We start from the raw sequence: 17,137 nt of genomic DNA on the forward strand, positions 1-17,137 counted from the left end.
AGTGAGTTGTGTATTACTAAATCTAACTTTTCAGCTCTGCTGATAGTTTATAATGTCTAGTAAGAATTACTAGAGAGATAAGCATGTTACGCAGGCATATATGGTTCAAGTAAAGAGAACTTTACACCGTACATCTCCATTAGCATTCTCAAAATGCATAACTGTTAACAAGTTATCTACTCTAAAAGTTATCAGTGTAGAAGTTCCTGATGTACCTATAACCTGTACCTTGTGTATCACATCAGTTCTTCAATTACAAAATCATAGTACAAAAGGAATGGAGCAGCTTTTCCCTGAAACAGTTAAACAGGAAATCTCTTTGCAGTCTAGGAAAGAGATAACTGAAGGACAATTAGGAGTAGAAAAGATGAAAAAGTAAACACGTAATCTGCTATCTCAGAATACTGAGAAGACAACAGTGCTGCACAGACATAAGGGGCATCACATGAAAGTAACAGGTGGCAAGTTAAAAACCAAAGTCCAAACTATACAAAGGCAAAACTAGAAGCACTTCTTCAGAGAACATGTACCCAGCCTGTGACATCCTGTAACAATACAAGACTGCTAGACGGATGTAGACTCATTAATTGAAGAAAACTCCATAAGGTTCTGTGAAAGAGAACTCTCCCTTCTCAGATTTGTAGATCCCTGAAACTGGAAGACTATGACTGTGTTCACCCATCTTTACTCTCTCCCCCTAGGTATCTATTCTGGGTTTCTGGAGTGGTAGGAGATAATACAATAAAGAGAATCTCAGAACAGTCATCCTTGTATCAATTCAAAACGGGAACTATTATAGCATCCATAGGATTCTTCCAACATCAAGGAGTTTTGCACGCATGGAACAGGAGTTGAGCTGATCTTGCAGAGATGGCATGTTAGGGATGGATGAGATATGGATCGCAGACAACAGTTGTTTTTAAACTAGCTCAGACCAACTTCAAACAAGGATGGTATAGTGAAGGAAGCCTACTACAAAGCCACTGCATACCTTCTCATCATTCAAATAACGTTAAGAATTTTAAGTTGTACATGTACATTTTCCTCTCTTTTGCATCTGAGTTACCTATATATGAAAATAGCATCAAGCACAGCTCTAAAATTCTTTCACGTGTATACAACTGGAATGACTTGTCCTTTCTAGGCTGCAGTAAAAGGAGTATACATATAAATCTACACGATAAAAATGTTTAACATAATTGCTACTAACACTAATTCTCAGTAATAGCTTCACTATTTCAGCTTCAGCTACCATTCCTACTTTTTACATCTATTCCAATGCTAGAGGACATTTCATGAGAGCCGCAAAGGAGCAGCCACCTGTAAGCCAGAGCTTTTTGTATTAGTCCCTACTCTCTTTATTTCTGAGCGCATGAAGTATACATTCACTTTTTGAGGATATATATAATTAAATAAATATGTAATAAAAATAAATAATAAAAAAGTTAGCTTTCCTTTAAAAAGGATCCAGCTTGGAGCTGACCAAGATAGATCTTGCATTCCTCACCCTTGTCACAGGTTATGGACATTGTAAGTTAGGAAGATTTTAACTGTAGACAAAGTGCCAAAGCAAGCTGCTTTTGCCAACCATAAAAAGCACGCCTAAGAACCTAGACAAGTTTATAAAGTCATGAGTCAAGGTCTGTAAAAAGTGTCCCAGTGTAGACCTATTGTCTAGGTATGCCTTTCAAACATACTTAAACAATGCATAGAGTAACTGTACTCAAGCCTTTCTATCCCCCAGGAGAATAATCTGCAAGTAGTGCAGGCCTGAGAAACTATATATTAAAAAAAGGACTTTGTTCAGGGTTCCAGTACACCTTTGCAGCAGATAACCAATAAGCATCTTAAGCATTCTGCAGAATTTAATGTATTCAAGAACTGAAGCAAGCTACAGATAGGGGAAAATGAACACACAACAGGCAACTCAAGAGCATGTGAAGCAGCATCTCTGTTCCCTGCTTATGTTTTTGCAAACCACTGTTCTGTTAATAAAGCTGCAATAAAAGTATTTGAAACACTATCTAAAACTTTATCTTCTTTATGTATCATAAGTGGGAAATGCACATGTGGGTGTATATATACACACATACAGTTTCCCTGCCACAAGGGTAAGGCTAGAGAATTTGAACACAGAAAAGTCATAAATTATAGCATCATAGATGTAGTGCTGTCCCCCCAGAAATGTTAATCTGCAAGTCTCAAGTGTTAGTAAGGACAAAAATTAACACAACACGCTCAAATTACTACTTTCTCAGAAAGTAAATCCACATACCGCAATATTAGGTCTACATAAGTACGTAACAACTTCTCCAACAAAAATATGACCAGTCAAAACTGAAAGATAAGCCAAGTTTATTTGAAACAAAAAAAGACACTGCTATTCCCAAGATTTGAAAAAGAAAAAAAAAAAGGATTTTTTTTACTGATGTGACAAGACAGCCAATTTACAGCAGTTACATTAATTCAGGGAAAACGTGGTTGTTTTACACTGCTTCAACTGACTACATGCACATTCTGCAAGATAAATTTGTTCTCCTTCCAAAAAGAATAGGCAAAAACATCCTACAAAAATGTGTACACAATTTTGAGACACATGATCAAAGCACGAACCATTGTCCGAGAGCCTGAAACCTTCCAACAAGGTAAAATCCTTGGTTGCTTCAGCCAACCCTCAACGGGGGAGCTACAAGCACAACGCCGTCACCTCTGACAAAGAGCATCGGAATATTCCTTTTCGTAGACTATGAAGAAGGAAAGAAAAGTTTACATTTACAAAAAGATAAGTTTACAGAACACATGCTAAGCACGTGACCAAATTCAATCATAACAAAACACCAGAAACAACTCCAACAAACATGAGCTCAGATATATAACTCTGTCATGCTGATGAAATCAAAACAATCAACACCAAGTCTCTCCATATCCTTCGGACTTCCGCAACAACTTGTCTGAAACTTGTTAAATCTTAGTCCAAAAAGTAGTTATCAATACACTATTTTAACTATATGACATAGTTTCACTTCAAAAAAGTTTTTTATAGAGATAAATACACTGAAGTCCTTACTTTATAAATTTCTTCATAGGTTTCTTCATCAATCTCTATTGTTGTTACAGTTTCTTCTACATCACCCAGAATCATATTTAAGTGCTGATCATATGCCTGTAGGAATAAAGTTAACTATTTCTTCCAAAATTCAAACAAACTCAATAAAATGACAATTTTCGCAAGACGTTCAGACAGAATTATTTTAGCCTGATTTGACCCAAATGTACTGTTATGTCAAAACAATTCTTTCCCATCAGTCCATATTCCCAGAATTTATTTTTCTGGGGCCAACTAAATGGCTATGAAAACTGTAACTCCTACAGTGTTAGAAAAATTTAAAATAAGCACAAGCTCCACCCTACAAAAGCACATTAGGAATTACACCAGTGCATCATCTTTGTGTTCCCAAATGAGTTTGAGGCCTAGTTAATACATAGGGCAACTGGTTCTCTTCCACAACACTGTACTGTATTCAGGAAGAATGACAGACCTAATGAGACAGACTGGTTTTCTATTAAGAGACATATTACTCTCAGAAAAAAGCACTTAAAATGAAATTTGCAGAGAATTCAGCCGAGTACATATCCCAGCATACCCTCATGGTCCTGCCTGATAAGATAGTTGTTTGATAATGATTGTTATTTCAGTCTAAATAGACCTTAGAGTCCTTTACAAGAAGATGTCTGCATCATTATTTTACAGACATGGAAACAGAAGTCAGAAGCAGAGGAATGAATTACATGATATCATTTAGAAGACCACAGGCAAGAAAAAACAAAATGCATCTTTTAAATCTCTGGAAGAGCATTTTATAGCAGAGTACTGAACAAATTTTATTTTGCCCCTGAACATATTACACCTTTGAAAGAAGAAAGAGTTCAACCCTTGTTACTAAGATGACCTTTAACCTGCCTTCTCTAACCACTTCTCCATTTTTAATCAAGAGATATAATTAATTACTTGTGCTTTTAAACAAATTGAACAATCAATAGAATATTACAGGCAAGCTTGTATAATAAAGTGTTGCAAATAAAAAGTGTTGCCCAGTGCTTGTCTGGATAAGCATAGTAGCATTCTGAGTTTTACTTACGTGTAGTCTGCCTCTAAGTTCTCTGTCATTCCTCATTTTAACATAGATTCGCTCATCTAGACTGAGTCTAATGAGGTCAAGTGGCTCCTCTACAGTATTTGTTGTTTGTTGCTAAAAAAACACAATAAAGAAAATTATTTATAAAGATGACTGTGAACTTCTAGATTCCTCAGCATTTGAAAGACACTGAAAACAAACAGGTAAGAACACAGAAGCTGGTATTTTGAAACACCTTCAAATCCTGGTGACTCTGAGTGCAGGTGGTATTAACACTCTTTGGATATCCAGCAGTCTGTACAGAATTAGTTAACAGACTCCAGGTTAGTTTGTAGTAAATCGTGCCTCATGTATACTGTCATAAGAGGTGTATTTTTTAATCCGCAAGCACCGTCAGTACTGAAACAGAAAGTCTAATCCGCACAAAGGAGCATGGTAACAGAAAGTACCGTACCTGTAGCACCACACGGCTCTAGGTAGAAAGCCAAACACACAAACACATTTCACGAGCCCACATCAGCCGGCTGGGTAACACAGACACCCCTAGCTGAGGCAGAGCACCACACCTCAGTTCTGCCAAGCCCCAAAGCAGGTTAGAGACCCGGACACACTCGGGGCTCTTCCTTGTGAGGAAGGCGAACTTTCAGGACCACGTCTAACAAGTGTGAACACCTTTTTACACCACCACCCCCATCATGCCACCCATTTCTTCCTCAGCGAGGGACAGCCGACTGTTACAACACCCGAGCTGAGCAGCCCTAAAACCCACGGCGGGCCGCCTCCATCTTACGCCCCCCTTCGCTCTCCTCACAGCCGCGGAGAGCAGGCGGGAGGGCGGGAAGGAGCTCAGCAAATGGCGGCGAGGAGCCGGGAAGGGCCCCGCCGCCACCACGGCGCTCAGGGGCTGGCAGCCAGGGCCCGGCGAAGACCTCCCCGGTGCCTCCCGGCCGAAGGGAGCCGCTCACCTGATCCACCTCATCCGCCATCTTTCAAACAGCCGCCCGCCTTCTCCCGCGAGACGCTATGGCCCTTCCCCTTCCTTCTCTTCCCCGTCCCCTTCCCCTCCGGCGGGGCGGGCCGTGGGGCGGGCAGGCGGGCGGGGTGTCCGCTGCCGCCGTAGCGCCATGGCGAAGAAACGCAAAGCCTCTACCCCGGCGGCGGAGGCCGCCAGCAAGAAGCGTCCCGGGGGGCCGAGGGCCGAGGTGAAGAAGAAGAAGGAGGAGGAGGAGGAGGAGGAGGATGAGGAAGGTGGGTGCGGGCGGCCATCGCCGGGGTCTGGGGCTTCTCTCGGCCCCTGGTGCGTCGGGGGGCAGGGGGGCGGTACTCGCCCGTAGCGCAGCCCTGAGGCTCGGCTGGCTGCGAGGAGGGACAGGGGCCGTTATGTGGGATTGGAAGAGGGATAAGCTGCTTGGGTAAGTAGGGGGCTTGTTCTTCAGCTGACCCCACTGGTAGGACCGCAGGAAACTCTATGTACTTCTTGTTCACCGCGTTGTTATGAGTACGTTCCGGTAGCTGTTGTTCAGTTCTTGCCTATTTACTACGAAACGGCGATGCACTCTTCATTTTGAGTGTTCGCTTTCTTACGTAACTGGTGGATAATTTGCTTCTAACAAAGTCTTTGGAGGTATTTTTTCTGATTGCTATGGAGATGAGATTTTATCCTTTGATATACGTTCTTTTCTTCTATCCGATGCAGATGATTTTGAAGAGAAGCAGCCTAGTATAAAGAAGAACAAACCCAAAGTTCCAGCTACAAAGAAGAAAGAAGACTCTGATCCTGGAGTTTCCAAGTCAGCAAGTAAACCTTCAAAACAAAAAGGGGTAAAATTGCTAGCAAAAGAAAATAAAAAAATCACAAAAAATAAAGGAAATCGTAGCAAAGAGCAAACCTGCAGGTAAGTTTACTTATTATTCATCATTAGAGTATAGAGGAGCTCTCTGTTTCAGGTTGTTGGTTGTTTATTTTTTGGGGTGTTTTTTAGGGCCTTTTGCTGCAAATATGCATGTAAGTAGATTCCTTTAGGCTGAAAGTCCAGTTTAGTTCATTTGTACCACACACTTTAACAGACAGTACGTCTGATTGATTGCAGAATCAGTCTTGAGGAAGACCGTCTGTACAGAAAGCAAATATCTGAGCCTTTTCAAAACAATGGTTTAAATATATGATGTTATTTGTTCTATTTTTTACATAGGACAAGGGAGGTTTTATGGAATCTAGCATGAATAGAAGTATGACCCTGAGATTAGGGTTTAGGATGATGAGTAGAAACGTTTTAAACATATAATTCCTCTGTGTTTTTTTAAGAATCCAAATACAATATTAGCATGTTTTTGCCATGATTTCTATAGGGAGTATATCAATGAGAAGAAATGAAACTGGTCTCACTTCACTGGCCAACCAGATCCTTTGGTATTAGCGTAGTGAGACAGAAACAGTTCCAATCCCAGTACACTTTGAAGGTTTGGCAAGGACAAATTATTCAATGAACGAATTCTCCAAGAACTCATTTATACAAGCTGTTAAAAAGGATGGGACCTTTTTTTTTTTTAGGTTCAAGCATCTTTTTTCCTAAACAATCTCACAGAACCAAGATTTAAGTTTGCACTGAAAAAATGTTGCCCAATGAGCCTGTGGTTATTTATGGCAAAGATTGCTTGCTTTTCTGAGACGACATCTGTGGTGTACGTGTCAAATATTCAAAACCTTTGCATCTGTTGTTACTGATGTAGAGGTCATGCTTCATGTATTTCCCCATTTTAAGTGTTTTCTTTCTATATTTTTTTAAAATAAACAAGCACCTGAACTTTGTGATGCTAAAACCATTTTGGTAATTTTAATAGTGACTCACTGAAGCCCCCTCAGAGGGAGACAAAGTTGAAGAGAGAATCTCCTGTTAAAAAAGAGGTGGATGAAGACAATACTGACGACAATGACAACAATGATGATGAAAGTGAAGATGAATGGGAGGATGTGGAAGGTAACAATTGCATGTTTATTTGTTTTAAGCAGTAAATATTCTTATACACAATGGGTCTTTTTGTAATTTGATTTTTGAGCCATTTCTCATTTGGATTTAGGTAAATATATACTCTAAGTGTACAGAGCATGTTCCATGTGCCATGTTCCATGTATGTTCTGTATTAAAAGGTCATATCTCACAATACTTCTAGAATGATTCCAAAGTAGGAAAAAAACAGACAACTGACTTGAAGGTAAAGCTTTGCATTTGACAATTTTTTGGTGTATGTTAGGGTTATGCTACTGTGTATAGCACTTTCTTAGCTGTTAGCATTGTCTAATACTGCGAGAAGCAAAGAATGAATTGGTCTGAAGATTGAAAACTCTTGACTTCCTTTTAAAGAAAAATGGAGATGCAATCAACTGAGCTGTTCAATGAGGTTTCTACCAACAACCTGTAAGAATCATGATGATCATAATCTTCATAATTTGCTGCTATAGATTTATGCCTTCTAAAGTGAAGTCAGTTGTGTTTTTGTTGTTGTTGTTTGTTTGTTTTTTCAGTACTCTACAAGTACTCTTTGGGTGGTATCTGCTTCATTCAGCTTTCTCCTGATTAAATTTGCTTGTTGCAGTCACTTGTCATTAGACTGTGCTGAGCTGATTCCTCAGTGGCAGTTTACTAGCATCCCCCAGTTACTTGAAAAAGCTGAGTAGACACTGTGTTACAGAAGATCCAGGAACTGGTAATTACTGGGGACGTTCTCTTTGTAGGTTGTTTGAACACATGAGGAGGAGTGGGTGGGTTTTTACCCATTGTCAGTCCTCCTTATGGCAAGTACTCTACATTTGCGTATTATTTAGTAATATTTTGTTTTGTGGTTTGTTTGTGGTTTTTTTTTCCAGAACTCCAGGAACCTGTCACAGGTAAATTAGAAGAAGCTGCTGTTCTTTCGTCAGTGGCGCTGCCAAGCAATCCAGTTGAGATAGAGATTGAAACTCCAGAACAACGTAAGAGAAGAGAGAGAGGGTAAGAACAGGGAAGGCAGTGGAGGGCATCTCATGAATCTAGAAAGGCAGATCCATAGAAAACTACAACATCCATTTCTTCTGTAATCTTATGCAGAGAAAAAAGGAAAGCTGAGTTTGAGACCTATCTTCGGAGAATGATGAAACGTTTCAGCAAGGAGGTTCGTGAGGACACACATAAGGTATTGGTCACAAAGAAACCTGGCAGAGAAAAAAATGAGTGTAAGATCTCTGAACTGGTCCATAATGAGGAAGAAAGTAATTTTTGATCAAAATAATTTTGGGTCCTTGCTAGAAGAGAAAAAATAAAAAGGCTGTAGTCCAGACAAATGCTCACTGGACTTCTCCTGAACTGTAAGTTAGAAACATCCATGACTGCATTATTAAATTTCTAAATGAAAACAGATGTGAGTAGGGGGTGTGTTTCTCCGTTGCGTGTATCTGCTCATTCTATTCATGTTAAACTGTTGGTCAAATGAGCAGGAGACACTGACAGGAACTTCAAGGCTTTACTCTATTATGATGGTGATTAGATGACAGTCCTGTGTCCACCCTGTTTGTAGTTGCCTGTCTCTGTCAAAAGGAGCAGTAGAGGCATCTTCGTTTTTAACCATGGACAGTAGTTCCAGCAAAGAAAATCTTGTTTGAACTCACTATAGAAACTTTCTTCTCTCAGGTTCACCTCTTGTGTTTATTAGCGAATGGTTTCTATAGGAACAGGATCTGCAGCCAGCCAGATCTTCATGCCATTGGTCTGTCCATCATCCCCACACACTTCACAAAAGTGCCTGCAGGCCAAGTGGACATTCTCTACCTTTCCAACTTGGTGAAATGGTAAAATACTCTCTCCTAGTCCTGCTATCATATAGAATGTAGAATCAGGGTCCAGGGAAAGGGGTAAATGTAATTAAAAATTTTCACTGATTTTTTGATTTGAAATACAAGAGTGAGAGGCTGTCCTTTGTGAAGAAGGAAAGGATGAACTATGAATTGTAAGAATACACGCACAACAGTCGACAATAAATAGGTGTCTCAACATTTCAGGTTTATTGGAACCTTCACTGTCAATGATGAGCTTTCCACTGAAAAAGGAGAGTCCCTTCAGTCAACCTTGGAGAGGCGCTTTGCCATCTATGCTGCACGAGATGATGAAGAGTTGGTTCATGTAAGTGACTTGGAACTGCAGGGTTGGTCGCTGAATTTGGATGCTAGATCATTGCAAACAAGGTGGTGTTTGAGGGGTGGATTTGTAGAAAACAAGTTGGTGATTTAGAGTATTTCCTGCTTTTTTCTTTCTGTTGTATTTTCGTCTGGAGTCCTTCTGTGATTAAGTTCTTCAGTATGAACTGTGCCTAAGAAAGAACTGAAAGAGCTGCTGCTTTGCAGATGTGTGGCTTGCAGCTTTGCCCTGTTGCTGATAAATGGGATGTTGCAGCTTCTGTGTCGCAAAGCAGTTATTGTGGTCTCTGCAACCCTGCTGTGTAAATAGAAATGCCACTTCCTGGGACAGGAGGTAAAGACAAAGCAAGCCTGGTTTAGACACTTAGAAGTCCCATGCAGGAAAGCAGGTGCTGGGTTACAGCTGTTAGCACTCAGTTGTGACTGTAATGCCATTTTCTGAATAGTTGGTGTTTCTGCTGGGTTTAGCTGGTGGTGTGTTGTTGGCCTCAGTCACCTTTGGGAAGGAGAATTTAGAGTCATCTTACTCAGTTTGCCTCAAGAACAAGAGGCTGACACTGTAGATGGGACTACAGTAACTCACCACGTGTACTCCAGGAGGATGGGTCATCTAGCCTCTTGGCTCTTTATCTGTGAGTTCACAGCAGTGCCTCTGTCACTGTTGTACCATAAATAAGAGCCAAAGACAACTGTGCAGTGCTTTGATACTATAGCAGCTGGGCTACCTGCATGTCTGTGTCAGTGTCTACAGTGCTGGGTAAAAGCTAGGAATGAAAATGGTTTGTGAGCTGTAAAAGAGTTTTGAGATTTTTTTCATATACTTTAAAAAAAGGTTAAACATGCTTTATTTTTCCTTTTGCAGATATTCTTAATTATTCTCCGAGCATTACAACTACTGTGTCGCCTTGTGCTGTCTCTTCAGCCTGTTCCTCTCAAGGAGACAACAGCAAAGGTAATTTTCATAGGGTTTGTAGAAAAGTGTAGAATTCCCTAATTAGTCACTCCCCAAAAGGAGTGAAAAAGCTGCCTGACTGTTGCAGCTTGAAGTGAATCACTTACTGCATGAACCAGGATGGTAACAATGTTCTGTCTGTCGTGCAGAAGACACAAACCCTTAGTCTTGAGGTTTCTCATTTTAAAAAACAAACAAACAAACAAACAAAACTCACATTTTGTATGTTTAAGCGAAGTATTTTGTATGTTTCCTCATTTTTCAGTTGATGAACATTTCTTTAAAACTTAGACAGCAAATGCTGCTGGAGTACACCTCTCTTCATCCATCTGCCTGAAGTTTTCAAGTCCCTAAGATACAAATTGACCATGCCTTTGGTCTTTATTTACTTCATGCTGATCTCAGTATTATCTTCTTCCAACCCCCCCCCCCCCCCCCCCCCCCGCATGTTGTTAGCTATGGTAAAGGTGACCTAGCCTCTTACTTGCAGGGAAAAGGCTCATCCAAGAGGCAGTCGCTCAGCAGTACCTCTGAAGGGCGGGAAAGCTCTGGCACAACACCCAAAGCCGTGGCAAAAAAATGCCCCTGCAAAAAAGCAAAGAAGGATGAGAAATCCTCAGGGAGTGAAGAAGACGACAAGGAGCCAAAGAAACCCAGAACTGCTCGGACCAAAAGGACACACAAGTCAAAGCTGCCTTCAGGCAGCCAGGAGCAGAAGGAAATTAGTAATGAGGAGAGTGGTTTAGGGGAAAAAGATGTGCCCGTCAGGCCCAAGAATGATCGCAGGAGACGAGTGGCCTCCAAAGTGTGTTACAAAGAAGAGAGTGGAAGTGATGAGGGCAGTGTTTCTGACTTCGAGATTTCAGAGGAGGAGAGCGATCTCTCTGATGAGGATTTTGAAACTGTATCTAAAAAGCAGAGAAGGTCATTGGGCTCCCAGAAATCAAAGCTAACATCTATCAAAAGCCCCAAAACTGGGACTTCAGAATCAAAGCAATCCAAAAATTGTTCTGGAGTTGAGCCCAGACCAGTCAAAAGCACGGCTCCAGCATTGCCTCATGCACCGAGAAAGAGGAACAAAATAATTTCTAGTGATGAGGATGATGGGCAGCAGGTGGTAAGGAAAGTGGTTGGCACAGACCAGTGGCTAGAGGTTTTCCTTGAGCGTGAGGACAAGTGGGTATGTGTGGACTGTGTTCATGGCAGTGTTGGCCAGCCCCAGCAGTGCTTCACATATTCCACAAAGCCACTTTACTACATTGTGGGATTTGACAACGATGGGAGCGTCAAGGATGTGACACAAAGATATGACCCAGTGTGGATGACCACAACGAGGAAGAACCGTGTGGACCCTGAGTGGTGGGAGGACACGCTGCAGCCATATAGAAGTCCCTTTGTGGAAAGAGATGAGAAGGAGGAAAGGGAGGTAAATGATAATCATTTTTTTCAGGACTTTTAATACCAAGAGTTCAGTCCTTGGATTCTCATTCAGGTAAAAATCATCAGTAACGGTTCCATGGGGAAGGAAGTTTCTATTTGAACGTGAAATACTCATGTTTTAAAGGGAATATACAATGATACAATTCAAATAATAATCAAATGGAGGCTGTTAAGAGGAATGTGGATAACAAAAGTATTGGACAGCTCATTCTGAAAACGTACGAGCATGGGTTTCTGTATAGCCTAGCATTACCCTTCTTGGAGAGAGTCTAGGATAGGATACGTAGATCTGAGTACACATCTATTTGCAACAGGAGTGCTTTGGTCCATTGGTTCACCTGATAAAGTTTCTGGTATTTTTTTTCCTTTGATACAGACTATAATCATTATTATTTTTAAAAAGGCTAATTCAAGAGAGCCACAAAATCACTCTTTTTTTTTTTTTTTTGCATAATTCCTACAGTTTCAAGTTAAGCTTCAAGATCAACCTCTACCAACGGCAATTGGAGAGTACAAGAACCACCCTCTTTATGCACTGAAGAGGCATCTCTTGAAGTATCAGGCAATCTATCCTGAGTCAGCTGCTATCCTAGGGTACTGCAGGGGAGAGGCTGTCTACTCCAGGTGAGTGGAGTGTGTCTGTGATCTCTGTAATAAATTAAAGAGCTAATTGGTGTTAAGACCGCAGTGGCATCAACAATAGTCTCAGGCCACATACATGGATAGGGTGAGACATTGAGCAACTCAGACAGCATTTGCATACCACTTAGATACAGCTTTTTTTTACCATTTCTAGCATGTGAATATCGGTTTGGAAGTCTCTGATAGAAATGGTTGCTTTCTCTTGGCCTTTTTAGAGATTGTGTACACACGCTCCACTCCAAGGACACTTGGCTAAAGCAGGCTCGAGTGGTGAGGATTGGAGAAGTACCTTACAAGGTAAGAGGGTTTGGCTTCCTCCTGTGCAATGTCTGCCCTCTAAAGTTCAAGCTTTGTGTTGTTTTTGCCTTCTTTCTGTTGGCAGACATAGATTTCTTACTTGCTTGCATGTCATAGCAGCACAGTGAATCTGTCCACCTACTGGGCCTGTTGAAAAACAAAGCGCAGCTGTCTGTTCTTCCCATGCCAAGGGTGTCTAGAAGAACTGCACCCTTTTCATCCTCTTCCATGTAAACTTAGGAATCTAGCTCCCTGTACCATACAGGAGCCATGAGTTATCATTATAGGCGATAGATACTGAAGAAAGGAAGTAGGCATTTCTTCTTTCTGATGCCTTTTCCTTTGTCCCAGGAAAATCTGAAATCACTGTCAGCTTGTTTTTGTGGTGTTACAAGTTTGATCGTTGTATTTGCACAGATGGTGAAGGGATATTCCAACCAGGCAAGGAAGGCACGCCTTGCAGAGCCTGCAAACCGGGACAAAGAGGACCTGGCACTGTTTGGTCGCTGGCAGACAGAGGAGTACCAGCCACCTATAGCAGTGGATGGAAAGGTAGCCAGGAAGGCAGGGGGCTGGTGTTAAAGGAATTGTTTTGTATGAAGCTGTGGGCTTTATTTTTCCAGAAGCTGTATGTTTCAAAGGTGAGATCAGTCAATAACATCTGGACTCAGGCTTATTGTTCTGACGTAACTGTACCCACGAGAGAATGGTGAAAGTTTTGTCAAGGCCTTTCATTCCTGAGTCCGAGTAATGAAAGGCTGCTGACTTTCTAATTTAGTTGATCCAATTTACCTACCCCATCTTTGTTTTGCTAATTCTGTGCATTACAGCCAGAGTAACAAGGTCTGGTTGGTGAACATAACTAGGAGATAACCATGCAGCTAAAATCTAGACTTGTGCCTTTTCATGTGAATACGATTATGGTACTGGAGTGGAATGTAGAAGGTCAGCAATAGAGGAGAGACCTTGAATTGCAGCGGGGATTTTCACCTCTCTCCAGAGGGCAGGAGTGTCATTTCTCTTTAATTTTGCAATAACAGGTTCCCCGGAATGAATATGGAAACGTCTATCTCTTCTTGCCATCCATGTTACCTGTTGGCTGTGTGCAGCTCAGACTCCCCAACCTGAACAGATTGGCACGGAAGCTGGACATTGACTGTGCTCAAGCAATCACAGGATTTGATTTTCATGGTGGCTACTCGCATCCAGTGTACGTAAAGGTGCTTTGTTGCAGCTGAGGAATTTTGATTTTCTGCAGAAGTTGTATCCCCTGTGCTAAGGAGGATGTCCTCCTCTTTTGTGCTAGCTGTGGTAGTAGAGTTAATGGCCCTGGCATGCAGAAGTGACTTTATATGCTTACAGGGTCTGCACTTGTGTGGGGAGGATAGCTGACGAATTACACATTTAGATCCCATGAGACAGCTTAGTTAGTTCTGTCAGTATTCAGCAGCTTTCAGTTTGGCTGGGTCAGCAGGCATTTGCTCCCTTTTTTTTTTCTTCTAGTAGCTGACAGAGGATTCTGTTCTCCTTCCTAGTACTGATGGCTACGTTGTTTGTGAAGAATATAAAGATGTGCTCATTGCTGCCTGGGAGAATGAACAAGCAGAAATAGAAAAGAAGGAGAAGGAGGTGAGAACTATTTTTGCAGCCTCCTTACTGTTAAATTCAATTTAAGCTGTGGACAGTAAAAGGTAGGCTATGTAAGCAGCAGACACAGCTCTATGATGGTAAGAGGCTAATTGCATCCCCCAAATGCCTTACCTGGGGCTTGCTGTCTGCACTGCAATGGGAAACAATACAAATGTGTAGTGATATCTGAAATAGTGCATACGTTGGAACAGTTTTCCATGGCTCCTGGGAAATGGAAGTGAGGAATACATGTATGAGGTTAAACTTTTTGAGGAAGCTCCAGTGTGTTTTACACAGTGAGTGACAGTAATTCGTATGGTTAGCAGATAAGCAGACACCAGTACATCGTACTCCTAAGAATCCTACCAGCCTATAATCTTTTAATGTGACGCATTTAAGTTGGTGGTGTGTTGTTTTTTTAATTGCCATTTAAAAGTCTTCAAACTTCTATTTTCTGTCAATGTAAATACATTGGAACTTGAAATAGTAATGTTTTTCTTTTCAATACTAATACCACACAGAAGCGTGAGAAGAGAGCTCTGGGGAATTGGAAGTTGCTGACAAAAGGACTTCTCATCAGAGAGAGACTGAAGCAACGCTATTCCATCAAGGTATTCTGCATTTCTGTTATTTTCTTTTTCAGGATGATATTTCTCTACAGAGAGATGTTTTTTCCAGTACTTCCAATGTGTTATTTTTCCAGCAGTAGAGCGTAGAACCTCAGAATGTAATTGCTCAAAAATCTTTCTCTTTCCTGTTAATATTTGACTAACAACTAGTTAAAAAAAAAATCTACACCAGAAATCCAACAGTCATGTCCATGAAAGATTAAGTATTGTTTAACAAGAGACAACTGTTTCCCCAAAGCATTGTTATTTTTATATTGCTCTTTTGTTGTGATATACCTCCTTCCTAAATTTCTTTCTCTAAGCCAAGTATATAGCTATAAGAACGTCAGTGGGCTGCTCTTCTGTATGAAATCAGATGTGTCTTAATCCTTTCCCTGTTGAGAAAGGTGAAAAGCATGATCTTTTTAAAGATGGTTAATTTTTATTCTTCTGTGACCTTAAACACTTGCTTGAGTTGAAGGAATGTTTGACATTCAGAAATAGAAACACACTGCTTTGGGTGAGAAGCCCAGACCAGGGCAGTCAACTTTTGTAATGTCATTGAGAGCCACTATGACAGAAAATGAGCCTTTTTAGAAAAGGGGTAGTTACAAGTGATTCCTAGAGCTTCCTTTTCCATTTTCATGGTTTTTTTTTTCAGACTGAGCCATCTGCACCTGAGACAGAGAAAGGAGCTGGATTCTCCTCTGATGAAGAAGGAGGTCCAAGTTCAGGGACTGCAGGACGGGATGTGGCAATTTCTTGGCCCCAAAATCGCCAGGTAGAGAAGCAGAAGGAAGAGCAGACAACTAAAAAGAGCAAGCGAGAAAAAAAGGGAGAGGCAGCACAGTTGTTTCCTTTTGAGAAACTGTGATCAGAACAAGCATTTATTTACCATTTCCAGATGCAAGAACAGAATTGTCACAACAAATGTATCCTATGCCAGTTAAGAACTTCTTAGTCTTCTGTGCACTTGTGTTTCTGAGCTATCAGGGAGCAACCTAATTCAGTATCAGGAATGTCTTTTGCTGTTGTGGATGATTAAGTTCATCCCTTTATCCTTGGACTTAGGAGAAGCAGATGCAGAGTTGGACTTTCTAAGATCTCTATCTATATGAAGTTGGTCTTTTTTGTTCTCTTTTGTAAATACCACTCAGCACTGTAATAAATCAATTTTCTAAGGCGTTTCTTTCATTAGCACTGTCTCTTCCCATTTTTCTCCTTTCCATTTTTCCTACTTGCCCAGAATTAAAGCATGCAGCTGCTATTTAACAGTCTGTGGTGAGCTGGCCAAGACACTGCTAATATCCACTTCAATACTTTCAATTCATACTTTATCCAAATCAGTAGTGACGTCGAGTTCCAGTCTCACTGTCTGTCTCATCATCACAGAGGGGGAAATACTTCCTCTAAGGTGTAATGAAACATGCAATCAAGATTTAGAGGAATCCGAAAACTTACTTTCTGAAGAACACGTGCCTTTTGTGAAAACTCAGCTTTGGCTTTTCAGCCTATCGTCTTCAGCCTTCCTTTACTTTCCGAAATCTTGTTCATTAGAAGGAAGAAGCCGTGTCCTTGTTTCAAACTTAAGGTTAAATATGTCATCTTAAGTCATTTAAAATGTATACGTTTCAGTTTTGTTTTATCAAGACTGTTTGGTATTGTTCTGGAAAAAAATGTGTAAATCTGGCAGTGCTGTCAGAAAAGAAATTCAGTGAAACCAGGGAGGTTTTTAAAAATGTTATCTAGTACTTAAGTACTTAAAAAACGTTACGAGAGGAATGTTAAATCTATACAAGCTTTTCCTGCAGTTTTGAAATAGAAATACTGATCTGTCTTTTGCAGTATCTTTAAAACCAAATCAAACTGACACTGTCTCTATTTTTAAAGAGGGAAATAGTGTACTTATTGCTGGATGCTGTTACAGAGGAAGACTTTAAAATGCAAGAGAATGGTTTTCATTTAATTATGTTTCTAAAAAATCTATTTTTGTACTGTATTTGTAGAACAAAATAAAGTATTAAAACAGACTAATGCTGTCTGTTACTCCCTTCTGGCAGCAGCTGGAAGGATTCTTACATGAGACAAAGAGCACTGTAAGAGTACTATTTCTAAACATCACGCATCAGGTCCCAGGATGTTGCAGAATTGCAATACTCATTCTGAGTTTTAGTTTTTGCTACTGAGTTCTAAAACAAAAACATGACTTCACGAAAAAGTCTGTCTTGCATGAAGTATTACCATTGCAGTGGACTCGAGCCCATAG

The 17,137-nt window shown here is 40.7% G+C and overlaps 2 protein-coding genes across 3 annotated transcripts; one reads left to right on the forward strand and one right to left on the reverse strand.

Annotated features, from left to right (window-relative positions):
• Nucleotides 1–2,338: 2,338 nt before the first annotated feature.
• LSM3 (LSM3 homolog, U6 small nuclear RNA and mRNA degradation associated) lies at nt 2,339–5,233 on the reverse strand. Its single transcript, XM_048070335.2, has 4 exons — nt 5,102–5,233; nt 4,140–4,250; nt 3,068–3,163; nt 2,339–2,744 (listed from the first exon to the last, which is right to left on the reverse strand). Exons 1-4 carry the CDS (start codon nt 5,120–5,122, stop codon nt 2,664–2,666), a joined length of 309 nt encoding a protein of 102 aa, XP_047926292.1. The 5' UTR covers nt 5,123–5,233; the 3' UTR covers nt 2,339–2,663.
• Nucleotides 5,130–16,901, forward strand: XPC (XPC complex subunit, DNA damage recognition and repair factor). 2 transcript variants are annotated; one of them, XM_067002993.1, is made up of 16 exons: nt 5,136–5,384; nt 5,833–6,031; nt 6,978–7,114; nt 8,002–8,125; nt 8,222–8,306; nt 8,801–8,958; nt 9,169–9,289; nt 10,166–10,255; nt 10,746–11,681; nt 12,159–12,319; nt 12,553–12,634; nt 13,052–13,186; nt 13,675–13,844; nt 14,170–14,263; nt 14,785–14,874; nt 15,533–16,901. In XM_067002993.1, exons 1-16 carry the CDS (start codon nt 5,261–5,263, stop codon nt 15,743–15,745), a joined length of 2,919 nt encoding a protein of 972 aa, XP_066859094.1. In that variant the 5' UTR covers nt 5,136–5,260; the 3' UTR covers nt 15,746–16,901. The 2 variants fall into 2 exon arrangements, 1 of the variants encoding a protein (XP_066859094.1); XR_010833892.1 differs by lacking the exon at nt 15,533–16,901 and having other exon boundaries at nt 5,130–5,384; nt 14,138–14,263.
• The last annotated feature ends 236 nt before the right edge of the window (nt 16,902–17,137 follow it).

The sequence above is a fragment of the Anser cygnoides genome, chromosome 10 (assembly GCF_040182565.1).
Source record: "Anser cygnoides isolate HZ-2024a breed goose chromosome 10, Taihu_goose_T2T_genome, whole genome shotgun sequence".
Lineage (NCBI taxonomy): Eukaryota > Metazoa > Chordata > Aves > Anseriformes > Anatidae > Anser > Anser cygnoides.

Excerpts from the sequence above, each read along its gene's own strand:
- LSM3 (XM_048070335.2), bottom strand. The coding sequence starts at position 5,122 with ATGGCGGATGAGGTGGATCAG. Across the intron at positions 4,251-5,101 it reads TGGCGGATGAGGTGGATCAG|CAACAAACAACAAATACTGT; the intron begins GTGAGCGGCTCC and ends GTGTTTTTTTAG. Across the intron at positions 2,745-3,067 it reads CCTATGAAGAAATTTATAAA|TCTACGAAAAGGAATATTCC; the intron begins GTAAGGACTTCA and ends CCTTCTTCATAG.
- XPC (XM_067002993.1), top strand. The coding sequence starts at position 5,261 with ATGGCGAAGAAACGCAAAGCCTCTACCCCGGCGGCGGAGGCCGCCAGC. Across the intron at positions 6,032-6,977 it reads AGCAAAGAGCAAACCTGCAG|TGACTCACTGAAGCCCCCTC; the intron begins GTAAGTTTACTT and ends TAATTTTAATAG. Across the intron at positions 7,115-8,001 it reads TGAATGGGAGGATGTGGAAG|AACTCCAGGAACCTGTCACA; the intron begins GTAACAATTGCA and ends TTTTTTTTCCAG.